The sequence below is a fragment of the Chiloscyllium plagiosum genome, chromosome 23 (genome assembly GCF_004010195.1).
Source record: "Chiloscyllium plagiosum isolate BGI_BamShark_2017 chromosome 23, ASM401019v2, whole genome shotgun sequence".
Taxonomy (NCBI): Eukaryota; Metazoa; Chordata; class Chondrichthyes; order Orectolobiformes; family Hemiscylliidae; genus Chiloscyllium; species Chiloscyllium plagiosum.
This window is the reverse complement of record NC_057732.1, coordinates 11,812,211-11,837,896: the sequence shown is the minus strand read 5'-3', so window position 1 is coordinate 11,837,896 and position 25,686 is coordinate 11,812,211. Positions and strand designations below refer to the sequence as shown.

Here is a 25,686-nt window from a genome sequence, read left to right as displayed (position 1 = left end):
TGCACTGGGCTCACTCTCCATTCCCCCTGCACTGGGCTCACTCTCCATCCCCCCTCAGTACTGGGCTCACTCTCCATCCCCCCCGAGATTATTCCTGCCGCCTCTATTAAGACCAGAAAACTTATAAATGATCCTGAATAAAGTATTCATTATCAATATCTAAATTTATAGAGTATGTCAAATAGTGTAGAAAAGAAACAGATAGAATGAGCTGCATTCTTACTGCAGTGTTAGCTTGTCTCTGTGGCACCAAACTGTCTCTGAGTCTGGAGGCTGTGCTTTTAACTTGAATTTAGGATTTGACAATATCATTCGTATTGATGGTTCAGTGCTATAGTAATAAACTGCTGTCTGTTGCTGTTAATTTGATCTGACTGTCGTGAAAGCTCAAATCACATTTTCTTTCTGAAAAGCAGGGAATGCTCCTGGTCCCCTAGGCAATGTTCATCTGCTAACCACTGAAACCTCTTTATTTCTCACTGTCTGTGAAACCTTAGCAGTCAGGTCAAAACATTTGCTACATAACTGCTACTACACTTTCGTAAAACTTATTCACGGGCCATGAGGCTCATTGAGTTGACCTGAGTATGTGAAAAGTGCTGAATTAATGCAAGTTGTTTCTTACTCTTTTGTCATTGTTTTTTCACATTTAAGTTTTGCAAGTAAAATGTGAAAGTTGATAGCTCTGCATTTCCACAGTGGTTATCTTAAACTGGTTAATTTAGAAATAGAGGGATCTATGATTAAAGGTACTTTGCCAGCCATCTATTCAATAACCATGTGAGAAGCAATTCTCAGTTTATTTTTCACAGGAAAACAGCACTTTTTCTAATGGTGGTTTCTCATAATATATATTCCTGGGATACGTGGTCAGTGAAGCCTGTTTGTGCAGTTGCATCATCTATGTGAAAGAGAGTAAAATATTTTGAGCAATTCTGGTGGAGCATGTGGAGGCTTTGGAGAAGGTGAAAAAATGATCTTCTGGGATGTTACCTGGATTGGAGTGTATTAGCTATAAGGAAAGGTTGGACCAACTTGGACTGTTTGTGCTGGGGCATGGGAGGCTGAGGGGCAACCTAACATATATATATTATAAAATATATATATAAAAATTATGAGGGGCATGGATAGGATGAATAGATTTTTTTCCCCAGGGTGGAAATGTCAAACATGGGAGCATAGGTTTAAGATGAGATGGGGCTGATGGGAGAGATCTTTAAAGATGTGCAAAGCAAGTTTTTTTTACACAGAGAGTGGTAGATACCTGGAATGCACTGCTAGGGGAGTTGGTAGAAGCAGATACGGTAGTAACATTTAAGGAGCATTTAGAGACACAAACAGGCAGGGAAGAGATGGCTACGCACTATATGCAGGCAGATGGGATTAGTTTGGAAAAGCATCATGGTCGACACAACATAGTGGGTCGAAGGGCCTATTCCTGTGCTATACTGTTCTGTGTTCATGTCCGACAGAAGTCTCTACTGAGAATAGAAAGTATTTATTAAGAACTATTGACAACGAACAGAAACCTTTTACTTCAGAGAAAGGCCTCTGAAGTTCATCGATATGACCTCTACAGCTGACCAAATGTCTCTTGATATGTTCGTAATAAAATCATATTCCCGCTCATGTTCAGTCATTTGTTATGTGATAAGCAAAACCTACTTGTGCTGGATTATGTTTTATTTAACAGCAATCAGTAATTTTCTGTTTAAACACAGCCTTTAAGCAAATGGCTCTCACCTCCAGATACTTGGTAGACAGTTTGAATAATCATTGCTCCCACAAAGCAGCCTGAACCATTGAAGAGAGTCATGAACTGCATTGCGATGCCTTGAACGCTCTTTGGAGACAGTCTGAATGTAATCAGCATGCCTGCAAACAAAGGTAGGCGTAAAACTCAACTACCTAAAGTAACTGACTAACTTTCAAAGAGCTTTCAGTGCTTGGTATACTGATTCATTTGCACTGCAGCTTGCTTGAATTAAGCATTCATTTTATATTTCAAACAATTCATTTCTACATCTATTTAAGCAATAACCAAACTAAAACAAAAGATATCTCTATACACATTAAAATTATGAATGGGATTTGCACACAGTATACTTTTTAAGACAGTTTCCTGAAGATGAATTTTAGTGAATTCTACTTTATAAGTTGTTTAGCTGTCACATTACAATTTCCTGGTGGGGCAGACAGCTTAAGAAATTGCTTTAAGTACACCCATTGAGATCTGTAGCAAATATATTATGAAGAGGATAGCATAGCTGGAATGTAAATTAATATACTGTATATTTCCATTTATAAACACCGTATTTTTGAAATACATATCATTCTTCCTGGTGAGCACATTAACAGCAAACACTGCCTTTAGATAATATTTTAATGGCACCCTCTCCTGTTGCAAAACCTCCACATTTACTATTGCAGTCCAGCATCTGGTTTGATCTTGGTTCATTCAGTATGCAGTAAGGATATACTGGCCCTGGAGCGTGTTCAGAGGAGGTTCACAAAAATGGTCCCAGGAATGAAAAGTTTAACATGTGAGGAACGTTTGAGGACTCTGGGTTTATAGTCGATGGAGTTTAGAAGGCTGAGGGGGGATCTAATTGAAACATACAAAATACTGAATGGCCTGGACAGAGTAGATGTTGGGAAGATGTTTCCATTGGTAAGAGAGACTAGGACCCAAAGGGACAGCCTTAGAGTAAAGGGAAGACCTTTTAGACCAGAGATAAGGAGAAACTTCTTCAGCCAGAGAATAGTGAATCTATGGAATTTATTGCCACAGAAGGCTGTGGAGGCCAGTTCATTGAGTATATTTAAGACTGAGATAGATTCTTGAGTATCAAAGGGATCAAGGGTTACGGGGAGAAAACAGAAAAATGGAATTGACAAACTTATCAAACATAATCGAATGGCGGAGCACACTCAGTGAGCTAAATGGACTAATTTCTGCTCCTATGTCTTATGGTCTTATACATATTTTTATACATATATATATAGCAGTGAGCAGCAGCACAGAACCTTACCAAATCAGGATGAAAAAATTAATTCATGGAAAATTGTGGAGACTAACCCCATGTTCTTTCAATGTGCATCATGGTTCCACTCCAGAAATACACATTTACAAGCTTAGTCCAAATATTTTACAGACACAGTGGAAAGGAAATTGGCCATGTGCACTGTCATCAATGTTGACCACAATTATCTGTGCCTTACAATGTGTTCATTCACCAGGGAAACAAATTTGCACAGGAAGAAAAGCACAAGTATTGGATGTAACTGTCACAGGTATGGTCGGTTTTAACCTGTCCATCCCTGAAAAGGTGGTAATGTACCTTGTTCTTTGGCCTTGATGTGCTGGTGGTATAATGTAGCTAATTCTAGGATTTAACCTAAAATGAATGGATTTAACTTATGTTGCTTTTCTCGCTTTTCCCTGGTTGGGTACGTTCTACCGAAGTGCTTATTGAGTGCAGTGCACTCCTCTGCAGCAAGGCTCCACACCGAGAGTGGATAACTACAGCTATAACACGAGAGTGAGCATTCTCCTTATTCTAATCTAATATTTGGAATATTGTTAAGCAGACAACATTTGTCTTATGTAACATTTGAACTCAGATTTCAGCACAACCTCTTCCTAGAGTGTTAAACCGTAAAATCTATGCTGTGAATCAAAATGAAAAGTAAAGCCTTTTGCTACATAAATCACCAATCACATAAGAGACCTGTACTTACAAGCAGGAGTGACCAATGCCTCAGAGATTCCAAGCAAGAGGTACTGAGGAGCGAGACGAAAGCAAGGCATTGAAGACACAAGGAGCACCTTTCCAGATAGAGTCTGTTCCACCAGCAGGAAGTTTCTCCTGGTCACCTCTGATATCCCAGCGACCACTATGGACAAGACTGCACAGAGGTGACCTATGACTGGAAAAGGTTGGAAGTCATTGTTAGAAGTCATTGCTGGTTAATGATTAGAAGAGAAGCCCATTCCTTACAGGTCATCCTCACTTGTAGGCTCATTCAACATCAATGAATACCCTTCTAATCATGTTGTTGTTGCTCTTGTTGCTTCTGCTGGGTGCAGAAAATATATATCAAGTATAAACAGATGAGGGTATTCATATTGTCCATATTCAAAGTTTTAGGGGAAAAGTAAGTTAGTTCTCTAGCATCCCTCTAGGGTGGTGATCCATGCTGCAGACCCAAGTTGCACTCAAAATTGTAGCTTCTTTTTTTTAACTCAAACTTCTATTCAAACTGATATGCATAACGCTGAACACAGTTTGCCAGACGAATTGACAAATGCTTTTGAGCATTATTTTTAACAAAGATGTTGGTTGCTTCATAATATTCCTATCCTTTAAGGGAGTTGTAACTTGGCACAGTTTTATTGGTACAACTGAAAAATATGGTTATTAGAAACAAAAAATCAAGTATTTTTAACCAGGGTATTTAGTCTGCTATCTGTAGTAAATGACGGAAAGTAACTTTTTAAAAAACTATAAAAGAACAGTATATCTGGCTTATGAATGTACTGTGGCTACTTTCTCAGTAAACTAAAACAAAATTCGAAAACATTCAAAATATATGCTCTCACTAAAATCTTGAAGGCCTCAAGCTGATGCAATTAATGGAAACCCACATGATAGTAAATCTGATCTCAGCGTTGAAATATTATGTGAGCAAGGCTCGCTTCCGGTGCAGTGTTTCTTAAACTGGCACAATAGATCGCAGAAATTCGATGCATCAGACATAATCAGCTTGTGAATTTTGTTTTATATTACTCCTGTGAAGCACCATGGGAGATCTCATTCCATTAAAGGCACTAAATAAATACAAGTTGTTGTTGAACTATAACGATCTTTTGCATCAATTTGGCCGGTTTTGGGGGAAAAAGTGCAGCCAAGAAAAAAACAGTGCAAGCCAGCAGAAACTCCAGAGCCATGTTACTCTACCTTATAATTTGTCTTTTGAGGCCTTTTGAATGAGCCTGAGATTTTTGCCTCCTTCACATTGCCTAATATTCAAACTAACTGTTGTTCACTTTTCCACTTTACTGATGTGACTCAATGCACATTGTTGGATCTTGCTGTGAACAAATTTGCTACTGTGTTTGTCAAAATTACAACAGTCACAGCACTTCAAAACCATTTCATTCACTGTGAAATGGCTGAGACAGCCTGAAATCTGCAAGATACTACCTAAAGACATACAAGACTCTTGAGAAGTGGACATCCAGTTTTCTTTACCATTGCTCTATGGTAATGTATCAGTTGTCAAATTGTCCTGAGGGCCAACTAATGGTTACTTAAAGGCTTCATTCCATCTGGGCAGTATTTTATTCATGGTGTGGAGAAGGAGTCCCACATCATACTGAAAGCCTGACAGGTTTAGCTGTGTGAGTTGGTACCAGGCAAGGTACCAAGGGAGACAGTGGGACTGGCATTGGTGTGGGTGCGAAGTATGTTTACTGGTTCCGTGGTCCTATCAGGGACAAAACCATTGCCCTTAAGGTTATTGCTCCCTCTTAACCCCTCACTTCAGATTCTTGAACCCTCCCCTCCCCATTCCCTTTATCCACCCTCTCTGAAATCCATGACCGGGAGCTTTATCATTCCAGCTACCCTCAGCCTTTGAGACTGCCTACAATATTAGCAGTGGCCACTGCTCCCGGCTGACACTTCTGATGGAGAGTTAGTGGCCAAAGCAGAGTCATACTGGACTTAGAACATTAACTCTGCCAGACCTGCTGAGTTTTTCTAGCACTTTCTAATTTTATTTCAGTTCTGCAAAATGGTATCACCTCCCGAGAAAGGGAGGATGTCTTTCCAGTATGTGATTAATACCACTGCCAATATTATATTGCTATGTACCGACCACTGGGGACCATAGGTGGACTGTCAGCTGACATTTTAGCCAGGACAGTAAGACTGCAGTTCCCTGTAGAGTCCAGCCCTATTAATCTAGGTTGGAAACAATGCAAGGCTCTGGCCTATGACAGTTCACACACATTACAGTGTCTCCTTCCTCAACCAAGCATACCCACTGTGGTTCCTCTAGGTGGCACAAGTTTATGGTAATGCAACCATTACTGCATTAGGGACTCTTAAAGCGATGCACAAGTGCAACAATCTTAAAGGGACAACGGAGAGCAGTATATGGGCTATGCAAAGGCACATTAGAGAGAACACTCCCATGACTTATTTCTTTCTCTGCCAGCCCTTCATTCACCTTGACATTTTATCTTGAATTTCCATTGGTCTCAGTAATTGCTTTAAGGATGTGTTTAGGGAAGGAAATGTTTGGGGAGGTGATGACAGTGGTGTTATTGCTGGGCCGTTAATCCATAGACCCAGGGGACCCAAGTTTGAATTCTGCCATGGCAGATGGTGGAATTTGAGTTCAATAAAAGTCTGGAATTAAGAATCTAATGATGATCTTGGGCTGTTGGTGATTGTTGGAAAAACCCCAACTGGTTCAATAACGTCCTTCAAAAATGGAAATCTGCCATCGTTACCTAGTCTGGTCTACAAGTGACCCCAGACTCTCAGCAATGTGGTTGACACTTAACTTCCCCTTGGATATTTAGGGATGAGCAATAAATGCAGGCCTGGCCAGCGATGCCCACATCCTGTGAATGAAATGAAAAAGATTTCTGGGAAAAGGGGCGATATAACCTTTCACTAAGCACATGGACAGTCACTTGCTCAAACAATTCCTCCAAATCAGATAAGTTATTTTTCTGATTAGATACAGTTTGTTATTCCAGTCATCCTTTTCCAAATATACCAGCCTGGGGAGAGAAAGTTATTTGCAGGAATTGGTAATACATAAAGCAAACAAGATGAATAAATCATTGCTAACAGCCAAGCTTTGGAAAAAATAAGTTATTCAAGGGCAGATGTGACAGCTTAATGTTGGTGCTCATCACCCATGAGGTATGTAGATATTAATCTTCAGTACTATAAAAACATAATATGATGTGTACATCATCTATTGCAGAACTATCACATCTACTATAGTCACTGTGATCTGAAAGAATCAAAAGATGTTTACAAGATCAGACTGTGGAGACTAAAAAAAACCCAGCATTTATATATCATGATATAAAAATATCAACAGGAAACTTTGATAACTTTTGTGTAGGTTTTCCAAATATGTATTAGTGGTCTTAGGAATAAAGTACTTCCTTTCTTCCCTCCCTCTCTCCCATTTCCTTGCCTTGATCTGTTAACCCTTACTTGGATGCAGCTCCACGCTTGCACCCCAGATCTTCCACACCTCATGCAATTACCCATGTGAAGTTTGAATGTGGAACTCATCGCAACTGCATCCTATCCTGACTTCACCCCAATATCGCACATTCCAATGGCACAGGAGTCACAGAGTGGGGATCTTTGTTGAACTATTTTCTCTCCCCAGCCATTTAACTATAGGATCACATTTTGCTAGACAGACCAAGTTAACTAGCCCTCCACAAATCAGAAGTGAACCCGAAATCTTCTGCCATATGTGGGTTCAGAACTGTCAGAACAGGAAAGGAAAGGTTTATCTAGTTTCACTTCAATCCTCCCAGTAGTTGCATGATAAAACAATAGCAAACATATTTGTTGAGTGTTGTTGGATAAGGACATAAGCATGTGAGTAAGGGCAATTGTCTCTACAACAAGGTCCATCATATTAATGTAACATGTACCAAGTTTTCTTATTCATTCATAGGATGAGGCTATTCCAGCATTTACGGACCATCCCAGAGGGCAGTGAAGAGTCAAACACATTGCTGTGGGTCTGGAGTCACGTGTAGGCCAGACAAGGTAAGGATGCCAGTTCCCTTCCCTACAGACCATTAGTGAACCTGACTTGGTCATCATTAGACTCTCTTAATTCCAGATTGTTATTGAATTCAAATTCCACCTTACGCTATGGCGGGTCATTGTCTACCACATCATATTAATCTGGCCCTTACAAAGATGACATCAGCAGTAACCTATGGTGGGAGTTTGAGCCTCCAAAGGCACTAGTTCTCAGATACTTTGCGAGAGCGTTGTATTTGGGTGTCATTTCCTTCACTTTGGATCTTATGCTTATCTCATCTCCCCCGTGGACAAAGGCATGTACCCAACGAGAAGCTAGATTATGTTCTTGCTGCTGGAGCTAATGGCAGCGGTGAGCCTGTACTGTAGAGCCTCTAGCAGACGTGGAAGGTGGACCTGAATAGGCTGATTACTGGGTGACAACTGAAGCCAGCTAAAGTACTGGGCTTGTGAAATGTCCTGCATGCAGTTATCAATCATCTGTAATACCGCAATGGTACTCTCTGAGAGCAACAATCTCTCATCCGGCTATGGACAAAGCTCTTCAATTTCATCACTAAAAACCTCCCAGCTTGTCATTCACTGAGGACATCCCTCCTGTTGTGCAGTCCATTTCTACAGTCAACTGGGGTGCAGGCACAGCATGGAATTCCTGCACAGATGGGAAAGTGGGAATCCATGCACAAATTTGCATGGAAAAGTCTTTAGCTTTTCTATTGACTTCCCTTGCTTTCATAGAGTTTCCATGCAGCATTCACAACCTGCCCTAGAAAGGGGGCTGGATCGCATTGAGATCTCAACCCAGCGTCATTTACAACAATTTCCCTGCTTCACTTGACATCAAAGGCTTGTTCATTGGCCTGGGAAAATTCCATAATTAAAACTGGAAGTGCCAGCAATATTCAAAGGGTCTGGCAGTATCTGTGCACTGAGAAACAGTGTGCGTGTTTCAGGACTGTGACCTGCTTGATCAAATTGGATTCCTTGGAACGCTCTGATATAAATGCCATTTTACTGCAAATTCTTTCCCAATTGTAGAAAGCCAGCGGCCCAGGTGGGACCATGGGCTGAAAGGCCCATTCCTGTGCTGTACAGTTCTGTGTTCTATAAGAAAGACAATCTGTAATGGAAAATGTGAACAAAGAGGCAACATTAGTAACCTGTCGCCTACCCATCTGTGCCAATGGTGATGGTGATAATGGGTCTCTACGAACAGATTGTAAGCAAGCTCCAAGATATTCCAGGAAAGGTGCAAGCAGCAATACAGGAAGGAGTCCAATCACATTCAGTGCTGCTATTGGAAGGAGAAATCCCCTCAGGTTCAGATTCGAGTGCATTGTTTGTATAAAATATGCTGAAGGGATCTGTAGATATAAATGATAATGTTAGCAATGATTTTGACAAATCTTTATACCATGGAATATAATCGATGCAAGTAAATATCTCTAAATAGAATTATATACATGAAATTCATTCAAATATTTACAATAATTAAGTTACATGGCATAATATGAAATTTGCAGACTAGGATAGAATAAATAGACAAAATCTTTCCCCTGGGTTGGGGGAGTCCAGAACTAGAGGACATAAGTTTAGGGTGAGAGGGGAAAAGTGTAAAAGAGACCTAATGGGCAACTTTTTCATGCAGAGGGTGAAACGTGTATGGAATGAACTGCCAAAGGAAGTGGTGGAGGCTGGTACAATTGCAACATTTAAAAGGCATTTGGATGGATACATGAATAGAAAGGTTTGGAGGGATATGGGCCGGGTGCTGGCATTGGGACTAGATTGGGTTGGGATATTTGGGCGGTATGGACAAGTTAGACTGAAGTGTCTGTTTCCATGCTGTACATCTCTACGACTCTCTGCCTCTAGTGTAAGATATACACATCTTTAGCTACCAGTAAAAAAATTGCTGCAATGTATCTTGTAATTGTACTCACTGCTTTCACAGTACAATTGTGGCACAGTGAATGAGTGTCTCAGGTGGGGCCAGTGAAACAAGTTGATTTGTTCTTGTTGGTGTCCAGCTTCTTGCTTACTACCATTCATCCTAGACAACCTGACCTTGATGTAAACCTACCCCTTACCTTTTAAATACTTATGGATCTGAATCCATAACCTTTCTGCTCCTCTATTTCTTTTTAATTTTTTTTTCATTTAGTGTTTATTTGCAATCATTATTTATCTAAAAATGCATCAGCTCACAGCAATGTAAAGTTCATTGAACTAACTTTCCTAAAACCTTCTAGAATTGGGCAGTTTGCTTCTTCGCTAAACATGCCATTTTTGTCTTGTCTAAAAACATTGATATATTCAAGACCAGATTATCTGTATAATATATAGACAGAGAACATTAACAGACCCAAGTTTGCCTCTGAATTACATTTTCCAATGTAACAAAACATCCTTTACCTAATATTTTTTCCACATTCACTTTAATACCCTGCCAACTTATTGGAAAACTTTTGAGTTTTTTTACACACTGCTTCAATTATTGGTCTTGATTATTTCCAAAGGTCCTCTATTATGTTTCTCAGAAACAATTTATCTTTTACAAATTAGTCCTTAATTAACCCATATCTCTCCAGGTTTGTATTTTGTTTTGTACTACGAAATGTGACCATTACTGATGTTAGGCTATCTGGTCAATAGTTACTTTGATTATGATTGTATCCTCTATCTTGAATCATTACACTGGTCTGTTATGTGAAAAAGCTTCAGTACCAAATGATCTTTCAAAGATGATCTGCCATATGTTTTGCTGTGACTCTCTGACTTCCCTTAGCTTTGAGGGTTGCATGGTCATGGGGCTGTTGTCTTTCGCAATTCGAACCACACTGATTGTTTAATTCCTTACCTATATTTCTCTTCTTGTACCTGTTCATTCCCACCATCATTCTATGAAAACATGACAGAATGCATCCATTCACTATCTCCACAACTCCTTCAATCTGTGCAATGAGATTTCCCATTTCACCTTTAATTATTCCTATGCATTCTTTAACTATAGCATTATTCATTCTTAAAATGATTTCCCTTTCCCCTTTATGTTCCCTTGTCACCTTTCTTTACATTTTCTAATGTTCTGGCTTGCTCTTTGCATTTTTGACATGTTGCTGGTTTTATTTTGTGTTATCTGCAGCATTATTGTTTTTCCCTTTTGCCTCTTTTCCTTCGCTTTGCTTTGAATTTCCCTGAATGACAAAAGAATGGGGTTAAGGGGGATGTGAGCTCATTAAAGAATGGTAATCAGAGGTGATGGAATGCTGGATCATTAGACGGTTGATGAGTACATTGAAAGCATTTTCAAGAGATGAAAAAGATTCACCAGAGGTGCACGGAATCATTTCTGAGTTAAAGACAGGATCATTCAACAGGTCACTTACATCCCTGGGAATGTCTAGTGTTCAACCACAACTGTCTGAGTTATTTCTTTGAATGATTCACTCAGTTTATTTGAATACACAAACTGTTGCAATGAGCTGAAGCTGCTTACCTGAAGTATGCAAACTCTGTACAGAATCTGAAAGGCAAACAGTGGAATTAATCTGAAAAGGCATTTGACATTGTTCACATGGGCTTCACTGTACCAGCCACCATAGTTCTCCTTGGCTCGGTCCAGCCAATTACTCACATCCCCACTGATGTGACGGTATCTCACACAGCACATCTTTATAGCATTCACTAAAACACCAAAAAATGTCATCAAGGAGCCACCTGCAAATAAAGATTTAAAGTAAATATACGTTAACGATCACTTTGACATGTTTGCAGATAGATTTGATACTAAGTTTGCAGACAGTCTGGTTCAGCCTCAATAATGTACAAGGAGTAGTGAGCCGGTAGGAAGTGGAGTTTGTAACAGGGACTGACAACAATGGTTTTGATTTTCCCAGTCAGAGGAACAAACCTCCTCACATGCCCATGTGTCTGTCCTCAGCATGCTGCAATGCTCCAGTGAATCACAGCACAAACTGGGGGAACAACATCTCATCGTCAGACTAACCATTTCCCATCCTTCTGGATTTAAAATAGAGTTCAACACCTTTAAATTGTAAACCCACTCCCACTCCTTTCCTTTTTTTTAGTTTTACTTGTTGCATTCTCTGTCACTATGTCCTCTCCCCCCTCCCACCACTCCAATGGGACTGTCTGTTCTTCCCAGTCTGACAGCTAGAGCCACCATCATTCTGCCATTCTCACATTCCGATCACTTAATCTGAACTATCAACACCCTTTCTCCCCCAGCACTCTATCCTCCCTAACAATTGCATAAACTCTGCCGCCCCCACACTTCACATCAGCTCTGATGAAGTGTCTCCTCTCTCTCTACAGATGCTGCCTGACCTACTGTGATTTCTAGCATTTTTTTATGTTTATTTGGATGAAGTTTATGCACGTCCAGTACTAGATGTGGGATAAGCAGCCAGACCTTAACAGACCCTGGAAAAGTTGAGACAAGTATAGTGGAGCTGGATTTATCAGCGGGACAATGTGTGGCCTTAACACCGGCTTTTCAGGTGATGTTGCAGAGGGGCAGCATGTAGTTACAAAGTAGGATACATCCTGTGAGGTAGATCAGTGAGAATGTGAAGTAGGGCCACTGCAAGTGATTCTCTGGTTGTGACTCAATGAATGAAAATGGAACCAGGCAAGTGCAGTCCTGTCCAAGAGTGGAGAGGTATTGGAGAGGAATGATATGACTTAGTCCCAGCTTCCATCGAAAATCTAAGCAACCTTCAACTGTTTGAGGATGGTGTAGTGATTGGGACAAGGTTAGCCAGGTGGGTCTCATAAGTATGAGTTCCCTGATTGGGGCTGTTAGCCTGGTCCAATCAGGGAGACCTGGCTGACAGACATAAACAGGAATGTCGAGGGTTCTGCTCATTCTAGGAGCTGGCTTTGAGGGAGCTGAATCTATGTCACATACAATGTAAAATTAAGGGTGATTGGTTACGTAATACTGGCCTTCACGAAGTTTCTTTTCAGATGGGTTCTGGGAAAATGTGGCCATTTGTTCCATAAGTGGAGTATGCAATTGTGACTGTTTCCATCCATGTTAGACCCTTGTCTACATATTGAATTCCTCTTCCTAAGAAATCCAGTCTTGGTGGCATCAGAGCCACAAAGCTTGTCATCACTCTATAAATAGTCCCCCAACCCCCATGTGACTAAAAAAAGGTTTCAAAAACTATTGGTAGGTCAAGACTTTGAAGAAAGTCACTTTGATATGGTGCTAGGGAATAATCCTGTCTGGAAAGATTCATACATGAAATTCTGGGAGAGATGGGCTTGGGTTTGAGAGGCAGCTACATGGACAACAGATCTAGGACGTGGGACGAAACTGAGGCCAGAAATGGGGCAACTGTTTCCAAAGATGGCAGGGCCAAGTGTTGTTTTTTAAGGAGAGAAGGGATAATGATAATTTGAAAAAGAAGGCAACATTATCCCAAGAGAGTTCCAGATTGATATCTGCTGACATGGGAGCCCAGAAGGGAAATTGTATGGTCAGCAGTTTAAAGTAGTTGAAGCCTGACAACGCCATGGGGAAGGGGGTTCCAGGACTTCAACAGAGCAACAATGAAAGAACCACAGATATGCTTCCAAATCGATATGGGCATTGGACATTTGTGACTTGGAAAGGATCTTGTTGGTGATTGCATTTCTGTGTCCACCCATTAGTTTTGCTCTCTGACGTCTGTGTTGGTGCAATGTCAGGTAGGTAGGCTATATGTCCCAACAATTATCTGATCAAATCAAACAACATCTTCCTTCCATTTTTCATAACAGGCAAAGTACAGGTCATTTTCAACCCACTCATACTTGCAAAACCTGAAACAGAATGTCTATCATTCGATGTGATTCTATGATTGGGCAGTGCTTGCTGAACAATCCTAAGTAACAACATGAAAAGCCAATGTAAGATAACCATTGTCTGCAAATAAAAAGAATATGTTTTAGCCCTACCATTCTTTCTTAATTATCAAGACACTTGGCTTTCCTCCATGGCAGCACCTTGTCCAGTCAGAGTTGACTTGCCCATAAATCAGCCCCAGTTTTCTCCTGTAATGTCACTGTTTGAAATTTGGCATTCTTGCATTGGTCCTGATGAGTGCAAGATGAAAACCTCCAGCAACATGCCTCTCTTTTCAGCAATGTTTCATATCTCTGACATCACTTCCTCACCCTGTGCCATCGCTTTAGTTTTCCTAAATAAATCTGCACAGTAACCTGGATCATATTGAAAACAATGTGGGCTGGAAGACAGAGAGAGAGAGAGAGAGGGAGAGGGAGAGGATTATAGGACAGAGCCTTTGCCCTGGCCTATCACTTTAACTGATGATGATGTTAAAGTTAACCTGTTGGTGCTGGGGAATTATTAGTTTTAATTCATTGTGATAGTACCATATATCAAAATCACCGCACATTGCAACACTGCTAAAAAGGAACCACTGAAACAAACCAAGCACATAATTAATTTAAGGATGTCAGCATTACCATTTGGCAGAGGTTTTCCAGCTCACTGCTCCTAAAATGTCAAGCACAATTTCCTTGTGCCAGGGTAATTCAGTTTCTACGCACCAATTTGCAATGATACTCATAGGTGCCACTATAAGTGAAACAATTTGAAATCAGATCCATTATCGAAACTGCAAATAGCACTGACTCCACAAGAATCACTATCAACATACCATCTAACTGCTCCCTGAGCTGCCTTTAGTGACAGCACTGAATGAACCTGAATCAGTTATGGAACAATGTTAATGACCAGCTTCAATCTTCAAAGGGGCCTGTTTGACAACTTTCACAGACTGCTCAGAGCTGTGATAACTAAACTATGGACATTGTATCGCTGAATATCTTTGGACCTAAAATAGTGACTTTCAGAACTCACTTTAATTGCCACTATGTTAACACACTTCGTTTCAGATGCCTTGAGCATGTTTTACCGTACTGTCTCAGCAATTGCATTTACATGGCTCCTTTAATCATCCTGAGGCGCAGTGCAGAGGAATAAGAAATTAGATGGCCCTTGGATCAAACAATGTGATGTTGGGAGGAGTGATGAGAAGCTTAGTTATGTGGATGAGTTTTAAGGAGAGTCTAAAAAGAATTAAGGAGAGATGAAAGGCAGAGTGCTTAGGAAGAGAGAGCAAGTGTGCGGCCAACTAAAGACATTGCCACCGGCCAAGATGGGTGGGGGGAGGGGTGATGGGGGTGGGGGGAGTGGCATAGGGAGGAAGAATGATCCCCAAGAAGATGGAGTCAGCACCAGTTTGCAGAGATGGAGGAGATTACAGAGATGTGGGGTGGGGGTCAAGGTCACGAAGATAATGGAATATAAAGATGAGAAATTTAATTCTCAGGAACTGGCAAGTGGGGGCCAACAATGATCCAGGAAGCGGGAGACATTTTTTTCTGAACTCTGAGGCTGAAAGAGACAGAAATGTTTGATGGGGCTTCAAGTCTTTTCCTGACTTGCATTGATTCTGAGCAGCTCCCTACCATTACACTCTGTCTGTATGCACTGCTTGTGTTCTTGGGGCCCGTGTTAGACCCCAGTGTTAATGACCTTGGACAAGCGAGAGGGTTTCAGCAGAAAGTAAGGAGAAATTGCTTCCACTGGGAGGAAGAGTCAGGAACTAAAGGCCAATGGTTTCAGATAAAAACAGTGCAGATTTAATGCACTACCTGAAAGAATGATAAAGCAGAATTGATAATAAAATCCAACAGGGAATGATGTAATGATTTTAAAAGGGAACATTTTTAGGGTGATGAAGAGTGGAACTGAATGAATAGCTGTTTCAGTCAGCCAGCACAGGAAGAATTAGCCAAATGCCCTCCATTTCAAATAGTGTAGAAAGGCTGTTGCCCAAAACATCAATTCTCCTGCTCCTCAAATGCTGCCTGACCTGCTGTGCTTTCCTAGCACCACACTCTTGACAGTGTGGAAACAGGCCATTTGGCCCAACAAGTCCACACTGACCCTCCCAAGCATAACCCATCCAGACCCATTCCCCTACCCTAACCCCTGACTAATCCACCTAACCAACAATTTAGCATGGCCAATTCACCTAACCTGCACATCTTTGGACTGTGGGAGGAAACCAGAGCACCTGGAGGAAACCCACACAGACATGGAGAGAATGTGCAAACTCCACACAGATAGTTGCCAGAGACTGGAATTGAACCCAGGTCCCTGGTGCTGTGAGGCAGCAGTGCTAACCACTGAGCCATTATGCTATCCATATTTGTGCTGTATGATTGTAGCGTCCATGCACGAGCCCTCAGAGCAAGCTGTGGACCAAGAAATGACTCTGTATGCACATGTAATTGGCTGCCTTGCCGCTTTCTCTTTCCATGCAGTGAGTTTAGAGACTATGACAACCATTAGTTTCTGTAGGACTGGAGTTGGTTGCTATAGTTGAATGAACCTTGGGTTGGAAATGGGGATGGTTTGCAGATGCCTCCAAATATGTGGAAGCCTGTCCCACTGAAGATGTCTACCTAGTATGTCATTTAGATGTGTTTGTAACAGGCTGGGAAAGATTGCAGCATAATCTGGCATCAGGCAGTCTGTAATGTGGGAATTCAGAGCTAGTTATAGTGCCAACCTGTGGATAAAGTACAAACAGCAAGTGCTGCCATATTGCAGCAAAATATAGAATCCATCTTGTGTTTGATGCTGCATTACTGGCATCAGGAATACATTTAATTAAAATTAAATATTTCCAGAATGATTTCAGTCTGCAAACAATCACGGAAAATTTTCATGGCAACACAAGTCTTGCCAAAGTGGCTAGTTATTGAATTACTGGTTCCCCTTACCTGACTTTGGTCGGTATATTAGTCTGTTCTGCACCATGTGAATAGTCAGAAGGGTCATAAGTATGGATGCAAAAGGAATAAGGAAGCCTAGGTTTTTCGCTATGGATTGTTGAATATAGGCAATGCCCACAAAGACAACTGCAGAGTTCAAGCTCACAAACCAGTGAAACCTGTGCAAAGATAGATCAGAAGTTCCAGGTGAATATAAAATGGTATATTTTGGCTGATTTGCATGGTCATCTTATAGTTTTAATAATATTAGTTGACTATGAAGCATTGAAGCTTCAGGCCCTGTTCGTCTCTGTGCTGTCATTCACAACGAATCGCAATGTCATCACTGTCCACCAACCTTTTGCTTTCTCTTGATCACAGGACTCCCATTCTGCTCCACCAGTCACCTCTTGCCCAGTCAACATCTTTTTTGTGTTGCAGCACCTGTCTGGTGATCTCCCCCTCCCCCACCTTGTCGAATGCAAGAGAAAATAGAAAGCAATCTAATACTGGAACTTCTGGTATTCCACCCAGAAAACCTTCAAATCAGAATGATAAAAGTCTTATGTGTCTCTGGGAGTTTCTTTTAACCATTCATGAGATATGGGCATCATTGACCAAACCAGTATTTATTGTCCATTCCCAAATGACCAAGAGAGTTAATGGTGAGGTGCCTTCTTAAATCACTGTGGACATTGGGGTGTAGGGACACGCACAGTGCTGTTAGCAAGGGAATTCCAGCACTTTCACCCAGTGACAGCAAAAGAACATTGATATTGTTCCAAGTCAGGATGGTCCGTGGCTTAGGAGGGGACTTGCTGTCCTTATCCTTCTGAGACAGTAGAAGCTGCTGGTTTGGAAGGTGCTGTTAGAGGAGTTAAGACAGGAGTTAAAACTCTGTGCCATATAATACTACATCCAAACAAACCATACAGGTAAAAATCTCCAGATCCTATACAGCCATGAGGAGAGAAAATGGACAGGGACAGTGAGTGTGAATGCAAACATTACAGAGTGGAAAGAAGCAAAGAAATGTTTATAGAAAGAAAAATGTAATTACTTTGTCAGTGAGCAACAATAGACATGAACTATATTAAATTATGAGTTCCATTCACGCTGATCTGTACATCAACACATTTATACAAATGCACTCACGCAAGTTAACAAATGTTGTGATTATTAAGGAACACATCCTGCAGCAGAAACCAAATATGATTTTTTTCCTGAGAAACAATCTTCTCTGTGTTGCAAATCATTCAATTTTTCACACATAGTAATGAATTTTATGAGACCCTTATCGATAGAAATAATCTGTACAAGATAGAACTTTAGTCAATAAAGCAAACAAAAATCAAAGAACTGCAGATGCTGGAAATCAGAAACAAAAACAGAAATTGTTGGAAAAGCTCAGCAGCTCTAGCAGCATCTGTGGAGGGAAGTTAAAAATCACACACCACCAGCTTATAGTCCAACAGGTTTATTTGGAAGTGGTGTTGTGTGATTATTAACTTTGTACACCCCAGTCCAACACCGGCATCTCCAAATCATGACTAATGTAGAGAGAAGTCAGAGTTAACGATTTGGGTCGATCAGAGTTAATGATTTGGGTCTGGTGATCCTTCCTCAGAACTGGACCACAGTCTTTGCTTTGGGAAGAGTTGCTTCCTCGAAGTGAAAGACTATGTTCTATGTTGTACAGAGCGATAGGTGCATGCTTAACACACCCACACTAAGAACATAAGCTCCTCTTTGATCAGTGAGCTTCACTCCAGTGAGAGAAGAGGGACATTTCAGTGAAGACCAGCCTGTTTTGAAGAGCAACATGTATATGGCAGAAGGGAGTTCCTTCGGACCAATATCCACATTTGTATAGGCTGGTTCCTTGCATAAAATGTAATTTCTTTTTCCATTAAATATATTATATCTGCTTTTCCAGCCACAGAGGCTTGGCTTGTTAGTGCTGCACTCAATTTTTCTTCAATCTATTTCTTATCAGGAACCAATCCTTTTTCCTTACCAGCCTACTATAACTAAGTGTAAATTTATTGCAATCTGATGCAACTCCCATTTATTGCACATGCTATTGTGTGATATCATTGGAAAAGGATTGCTAAACACTGAGGTGGTACTGAGACAGTATTTCAAATGCTGCATGAGGCTCCTTGTGAGATTGCATGCTAATACAGGCAGGTTTGTTGGAACAGAGCTCAGAACAATGCCCAGGGATTCAACATGAACATTTAGCAAAACTTCATTGTGCTTAGAGATCTGTCGTTGTTGTTTATGGTCTAAAGTTGTCAGTCTTCTGTCTATTTATTATGTCTATTATTCCAAACTGCTTCAGCCCCACACTTGATAGTTTGAGAAATGTTTATCTATCTTCTATGTGAAATTTGTTACATTAAGGATAGTGGTAGCTCACTAATTAATTAAAAAGTTGTGGCTTCAACTGTACTTACTTGCCCTGAGTTCCAAACTGAGGCTAACTGTCTGGCATGGTACTGAGGGGGTGTTACACTGTTGGAGATGCCATCATTCTGCTCAAACTCTAAAGTGAAGCCAATCTGCCCTCTCATGTAATTGTAAAATATCCCACAACCACTACATGAAGAAGAAAAGAGAAGGGAAGGCTCCTCCTAATATCTTGGCTAATATCTTTCCCTCAACTAACATCACTGAAACATATCAACAAGTAATTCATGGAATCCCTACAGTAGAGAAGCAGGCTATTCAGCCCATTGAGTCCACACCGATCCTCTAAAGAGCATCCCACCCAAACCCACCCCTCCACCCTACACTATTTCCCAGGGCAGAAATGATTAACACGAAGGGTCATAGTTTTAAGCTGGTTGGAGGAAAGTATAGAGGGGATGTCAGAGGCATGTTCTTTACACAGAGAGTTGTGAGAGCATGGAATGCATTGCGAGCAGCAGTTGTGGAGGCAAGGTCATTGGGGACATTTTAGAGACTCCTGGACATGCGTATGGTCACAGAAATTTGAGGGTGCATACATAAGGATCAGTGGTCGGCACAACGTCGTGGGCTGAAGGGCCTGTTCTGTGCTGTACTGTTCTATGTTCTATGTTCTAACCCTGCAACCCTGCATTTCCCAGGCTAACTTATCTAGCTTGCACATCCCTGGAGATGCTAGGCAATTTAACATGGCCAATTCATCTAACTTGCACATCTTTGGACTGTGGGAGGAACTGGAGCACCCAGAGGAAACTCACACAGACACTGGAAGAATGTGCAAACTCCACACAGACAGTTGCATGAGGCTGGAGTCAAACCTGGGTCCAAAGTGCTGTGAGACAATAGTGTTAACCACTGAGCTGCTCTTGATGGTAATTATTCCATTGCCATTTGTGGGAACTTGTGATGAGCAAATTGATAGTGGCATTGTCTGTATTTTAACAGTGCCTACACTTCAGAAGTACTTTCTTGACTGTATTGACTGTGCTGCTTTGGGACATCTCGAGATCATGAAAATTGTTATATATATGCACGCCTTTCTTTACCATTTTTTGCCGTGACTCCACAATTTGAAGAAAGTGAAAAAAGAACATTATATGAAAACAGAAAGTACAGGCAAAACTCAGCAGGTCTGACAGTGTCTGTAGAAAGAGAGAAACAGAGTTAACGTTTCAAGTTGATTATGATTCTCCTTTAGATCTGAAGGAGTAAATAGTAGAACTTCTTCAACATCAGTTTTCCTGGAAGTGAAATGGCAGAGAATTAAATGCAAAAATAAAAACATAATATTGCTTAAAATCTGAAATAAAACATACTGGAAATATTCAGGTTAGGTGGCATCTGTGTGGACAGACGAACATGGTTCACGTTTCAATGTCAGTAGGATTACCCTTCAGGGACTGAAGGAAGGAAGGAATCATATCATTGTTTTCACAAACGACAGCAAATTAAGGAGGCGTCCAACATCAACATACCTAAGTGGTATTCCTTTATGTGAAAGAAAAAGCAGACAAACAAAAGCCCAGGAAGTGCACTAACCAGTTGAAGAATGTTCGAAGTTGGCTTTGATCGTATTCCTGTAGTAAGTAAGCACTGAATGGACAAACAACAGCCCGGATTCCTCCAGAACCCAAAGATGCTGACAGGAGGCCAATGTAAAACAGCACAGTCTGCTCTCCCTTGTCAAGAGCATCAATGTTCTGGTGAGTATCAATATAGAAATCCTCAAAGGGGAATGCAACAGCAGGCAGCAAGATAGTACCTTCAGTGAACAAACAGAAAGCTATTAGCAAGTTAATCACCCATTGTTTAATTTATAGAGCAGCTTAACACAACTTAAGACATTCCAAAACGTTTTGGAAATAATGTCTACTCTCAGAAAACGCAGCCACCAATTTGACAAGCAAAGGACAAAATTTGTCAAGCAACTTTTAAACAGCAAATGATTTGGAGGATCAACTGATGTTTTTCCCTGTTGTTAGTTGAAGGAAGAATGTTTGTCAGGGCACCACAGGATTATCTGATTTTCCTCAATGTTATAAGGGAGGATGTATGACGTCAATCCTGAACATACATGCAAGGATCACTTTAACATCACAACCCTAGTGACATGGCCATACTTTCTTATTTTGAGGAAGCCCTGTTACATTAGCAGAGTTGAAAATCACACAACACCACGTTATAGTCCAACAGGTTTAATCGGAAGCACAAGCACCTGATGAAAGAGCAGCACCCCGAAAGCTAGTGCTTCCAATTAAACCTGTTGGACTATAACCTGGTGTTGTGTGATCTTTAACTTTGTACACCCCAGTCTAACACCGGCATCTCCAAATCATTACATTAGCAGAGTCATCTTTCAGACAAGATATCAAACTTAGGTTCTGTCTGACTTTTCAAGTTGATGTAAAGGGTCACTTGCGTAAAAACAATGACTGCAGATGCTGGAAACCAGAGTCTAGACTAGAGTGGTGCTGGAAAAGCACAGCAGTTCAGGCAGCATCCGAGGAGCAGTAAAATGCAACAATTTGAAGGTGAGCAGGAAGAATTTTCCTTGTATTCTGTTTACCATGTATTACCCAACATCACTAATACATTTTGTGGAGAACTTTCATAACATTGTACTTATTTTGTATATTGATGAGCAATCTCACAATGCAACAGCCCACACATATGCATGCATTTGTATAGCCACCAAACGAGTCACATTGTATTTTTAGTGACTACTATAAGTCACCTCGACTGTGTGACAGATTCTTTGTACATAAATAAGGCCTATGATGCCTGTTCAGGAACTTCTTGGAGAGACTTGTGAGCAAAGTAGATATTGATTGGACTTTCAGTAGTCTACTGAGGCTAAGCAGTGTATGCCAATTAGAAGACTTGTTTAAAAAGAAGCACTTTAAAATGAAGTCTGGAAGAGTAGAAATTTCAGAAGAGTTATGATTCAGAGCAGCTGAGTGGGTTGCCTCAGTTTGCAATCACCACCCTCACATTTTCATTTCCCACCACTTCTGTCCCTCACATCAGGAATTACTCGAGGGTGGTACAAGTTTGAAGGAGGCCCAATTTTGAGATGGTTGCATGATCAGGCCACCCTCAGTGGTGCAAATGTGTGCCAGCAGCTGGCAATCAGCCCTGAGGTCCAGTTTCTGGCAGGTACCACGCCTGCTGGTTTATGCTGGAAGGAGCTGATCAATTATCTAATTACTGTTTGTGGGAATGTGGTGTGTGTATTCTGGCAAATACATTCCTCCAAATTACAACAGTGACTGCACTGCAAGCATAATTTATTGACTGGAAAATACTCTGCAATATCCTGAGGATATGAAATACACTAAACTGATAAAAATTCTTTCTTTATTGCAAAACTGTGTACTTCAATTATTAGTTAACTTTACATCTTTTCTGCCTAAATATATATGAAATGGGGAGGCATTTGCATCATGGTATTGTCACTGGACTAGTAATCTTAATAGACCTAAGGCTATACAGAGGGTGCAAATTTTGAACTCAATTATTAAATCTGGAATTCTAAGCTAGCCTAATGGTGACAGGAAACTGTTGTCATAAATATGTACCTGGTTCACAAATTTCCTGACCTGTTCAGGCCTATGGGTACCTCCAGATCTCCGGTAAAGTGGTTGACTTTTAACAACCCTCTGAATGACCAAGCAAGATACCCAGTTTAGGGGCAATTAAGGATGGGCTTCAAATTCTTGCCTTGCTTGTGATCGCATGAAAATTTAAATAATTACAGGAAAAATAAACTGCATACGATTAAGAATTACATGATCATAAAAAGATAGCACTCGTACTAGGTTTTCAGTCAGTAAATCCCACAATATATCTCTAATTGCAGTACTCAATAACATCATGGTGTTAAATGGAATAGTAATATTGTGACAATTTGCAGCCACTTGTGTTGACTAAATAGTATGTTAGCAGCGAAGGATACCAAACAGGAGAAAATCAAACATCGGTCTATATACATTTCCAGCAAAGAAGCTCCAAAAAAGTGTTTATGCAATAAATTAATGCAAAATATAGTCTTGATTCTATCATATTGTGACTAGATACAGAGCCAGAAGACCATAGTCAAACTCAGTATATTCCACTTAGTCTTCATTGCCTTTTTAAAAAAATGTTTTACAGAATTACAATGTTATAGCAAAAAATTCCAATAGTTAACAAATATGTTTTTAATTGATGAGTTACTAATGTTTATCCTTTTTTGTTTTATGTTCGACACAAGCAACAGACTTTTGCTGTGTACTATAGTCATCGGTCACATCTAATGTAACATGTTGTCCAGTCAGGGTTGTGGAATCTGAGGCATTTGTGGTTTAGTCTTGCAAATATTTCTGGTTTGGTCTTCTGTATCCATATAATGCCAAGCCCCAGGAGCTGCAGGTCAGTGCAATCATGCTCCACAACCACCTTCGACGTTGCCTTCTGGCCATTTGGCCTCTATCTGTCTTTGTGACCAGCTGTGCTCCTCAGTTTCCTATCAACACTGACAGTTACGGCCAGATCTGCTCAGCTTGTAATCTGGGTATAATTTCTTACTCTGTGGGCTGGCTGTGTTGATGTTAAGTATCACTGCATTTTTAAACGATTTCTATATTGCAGTGATGCTACCAATTTTTATGATTTCAGACTCTCATTGAATGGGAAACTAAGTAGGATCTCTCAACAACTGCAAATTTGTGAATATACATTTCCACTGTTAATACTTTTTCTAATTTGTGTACAGGAGCAATTTCTTAGTCACTTAAAGAAATGAAGAACAAAATAATAAAGTAATAGTATTTTTAAAAAATACTTATTTCATGACTAATAGTATCTGCACATTTGAAAGATGATAGCGCTTTAGAAAGAAGTCAAGTTTAAGCTCCCATGTTTGTTGGAAGAACATAGACTGAGTATATTTTCCAATCCACACTCCCAGCAGGGAGCTGATGGGAAGGAAGCACAGTTTGAAGGTTCAGTTGCAATACAATCGGACTAATTTTCACCCTAATCTACCTTCAGGAGCAGTTCCCAGGGGGGAGGGCAAGGACAGTGCATTTACCCTCTGGCTTGCTGGTAAAAGAGAACAATTCATATCATTCTCTTCAAGAACACGAACAGTGTCTCTTTTTTCTACAACACTGTTATGTGCAGCTTGACACTCAACCTCTGGATGCAAGTTATAATGCCAACTGTGCCTGTCATTGGAACTCAGTAGTAATGGACCTCTGCATGTTGGTGCTTGGATTGATATTTTTATCATTGTAAAAATGAGACCCTTTACTCGATCTTAAAGTTGAAAGTCTGTTGGAAGTCCATGAACTAACTTGCCTAAAAATGGCTCTTGCTGGACTGGAATAATGACTGTCACCCATTTAATGGCAAACCTCCATCATCCACCTCCAAGTCACATATTGCTCTGACTTGGAACTATAATGGTCAAAGCTTCTGAACTCTATTTTTAACAAGACAGTGGTTGTATCTATAGCAGATCTCCAGCATCTTCTCAAAGCCAATTACAGAGAGTTGTCACTGTCAACACCTCCAAAATAGACAAAAACAAACTCATGTCATTAATATGACCTTCCCTTTTCTCTTATTTACTTCCCCTTACCTTCATGCTGCCCATGACATTGGAAGAGTGCAGTGTACAAATGATAACAAACGTTAAGTGCCACACTAACAGACTCATACCTATAAAGTGAAGCAGTGCACAGATGTAAACCACTTTGGTTCTCCCCATGCATGAGTCTGCAAACCATCCCACCAGCACGGGAGACAAGGTGCAGGCTCCAACAAAACACAGGTTGACAATGGCAGCCTGGTAGTTCCTGTAGCCCAGTTTCAGAGTGCAAAACAGAATCATGTTACACACTATCCCAAAGTAAGTAAAGCGCTCGCACAGCTCCACCGAAAGCAGGCAAATCACAATCTGCAGCTTCTTTCTCGAATAGCGTGCCCCTGCATACTGCTCCTGATTAAAGCTTCTCACTTGCCCACTATTTCGCTTACTCGGGTTCAGCCCACTGGCTTCTTGCAGATTTTCCAAAACCGGCATTGCCGTTGCTGACAGCCTCAGCGACAGCCTTACTGAGGACTTTTGGAGGAGCGGGGATAGATCTAATTATCTAGTTATCACACTGGTCCCACTTACTGCAGAATTCCACATGCAAATACGACTTTTCCATAGCCTCGAATCGCGCCTTGATGTTACAGCATTGTTAACCATTCGGTAGTCTCAATATTTGTGCTATAATAGCATTGCAGCGTTTCGAATCGTGAGCTAATTCAGTTCGAGTAGCGATATTGGGACTGGAACTGAAATATTTACCTGACCTGCTTCTTCAGAGCAGCTATCAATATCCCCAGCTTCCTGCCTTGACCTCGGATCGACCATTTACAGCTTTGTTTATCGTTTCAGGCAGTTTGCCTGCAGCATCTTGTTTACTGAAGCCAAGTGGAATAAAAAAAAACAAACTACTGGAGATGCTAGAAATCTGGAAGCAAAACAGATATTGCTGGAGAAACTCAACAGGTCTGGCAGCATCTGTGGCGAGAAATC

General features: G+C 40.7%; 1 protein-coding gene across 3 annotated transcripts in view; it reads right to left on the bottom strand.

The window, feature by feature from the left end:
• Window positions 1-25,408, bottom strand: part of slc15a5 (solute carrier family 15 member 5) — a 30,491-nt gene extending 5,083 nt beyond the window's left edge. The window contains exons 1-7 of one of the 3 annotated variants that reach the window (XM_043713524.1): window positions 25,279-25,408; window positions 20,655-20,877; window positions 16,653-16,822; window positions 11,320-11,540; window positions 8,992-9,184; window positions 3,742-3,930; window positions 1,744-1,875 (exon numbers count right to left, since the gene is read on the bottom strand). In XM_043713524.1, coding sequence (XP_043569459.1) covers window positions 1,744-1,875; window positions 3,742-3,930; window positions 8,992-9,184; window positions 11,320-11,540; window positions 16,653-16,822; window positions 20,655-20,877; window positions 25,279-25,312 — 1,162 coding nt within the window. In that variant the 5' untranslated portion in view covers window positions 25,313-25,408. Of the gene's footprint in view, window positions 1-1,743; window positions 1,876-3,741; window positions 3,931-8,991; window positions 9,185-11,319; window positions 11,541-16,652; window positions 16,823-20,654; window positions 20,878-24,818; window positions 25,215-25,278 lie in introns of those variants that run through there. The other 2 variants (XM_043713522.1, XM_043713523.1) reach the window with 2 other exon arrangements.
• Window positions 25,409-25,686: the final 278 nt, after the last annotated feature.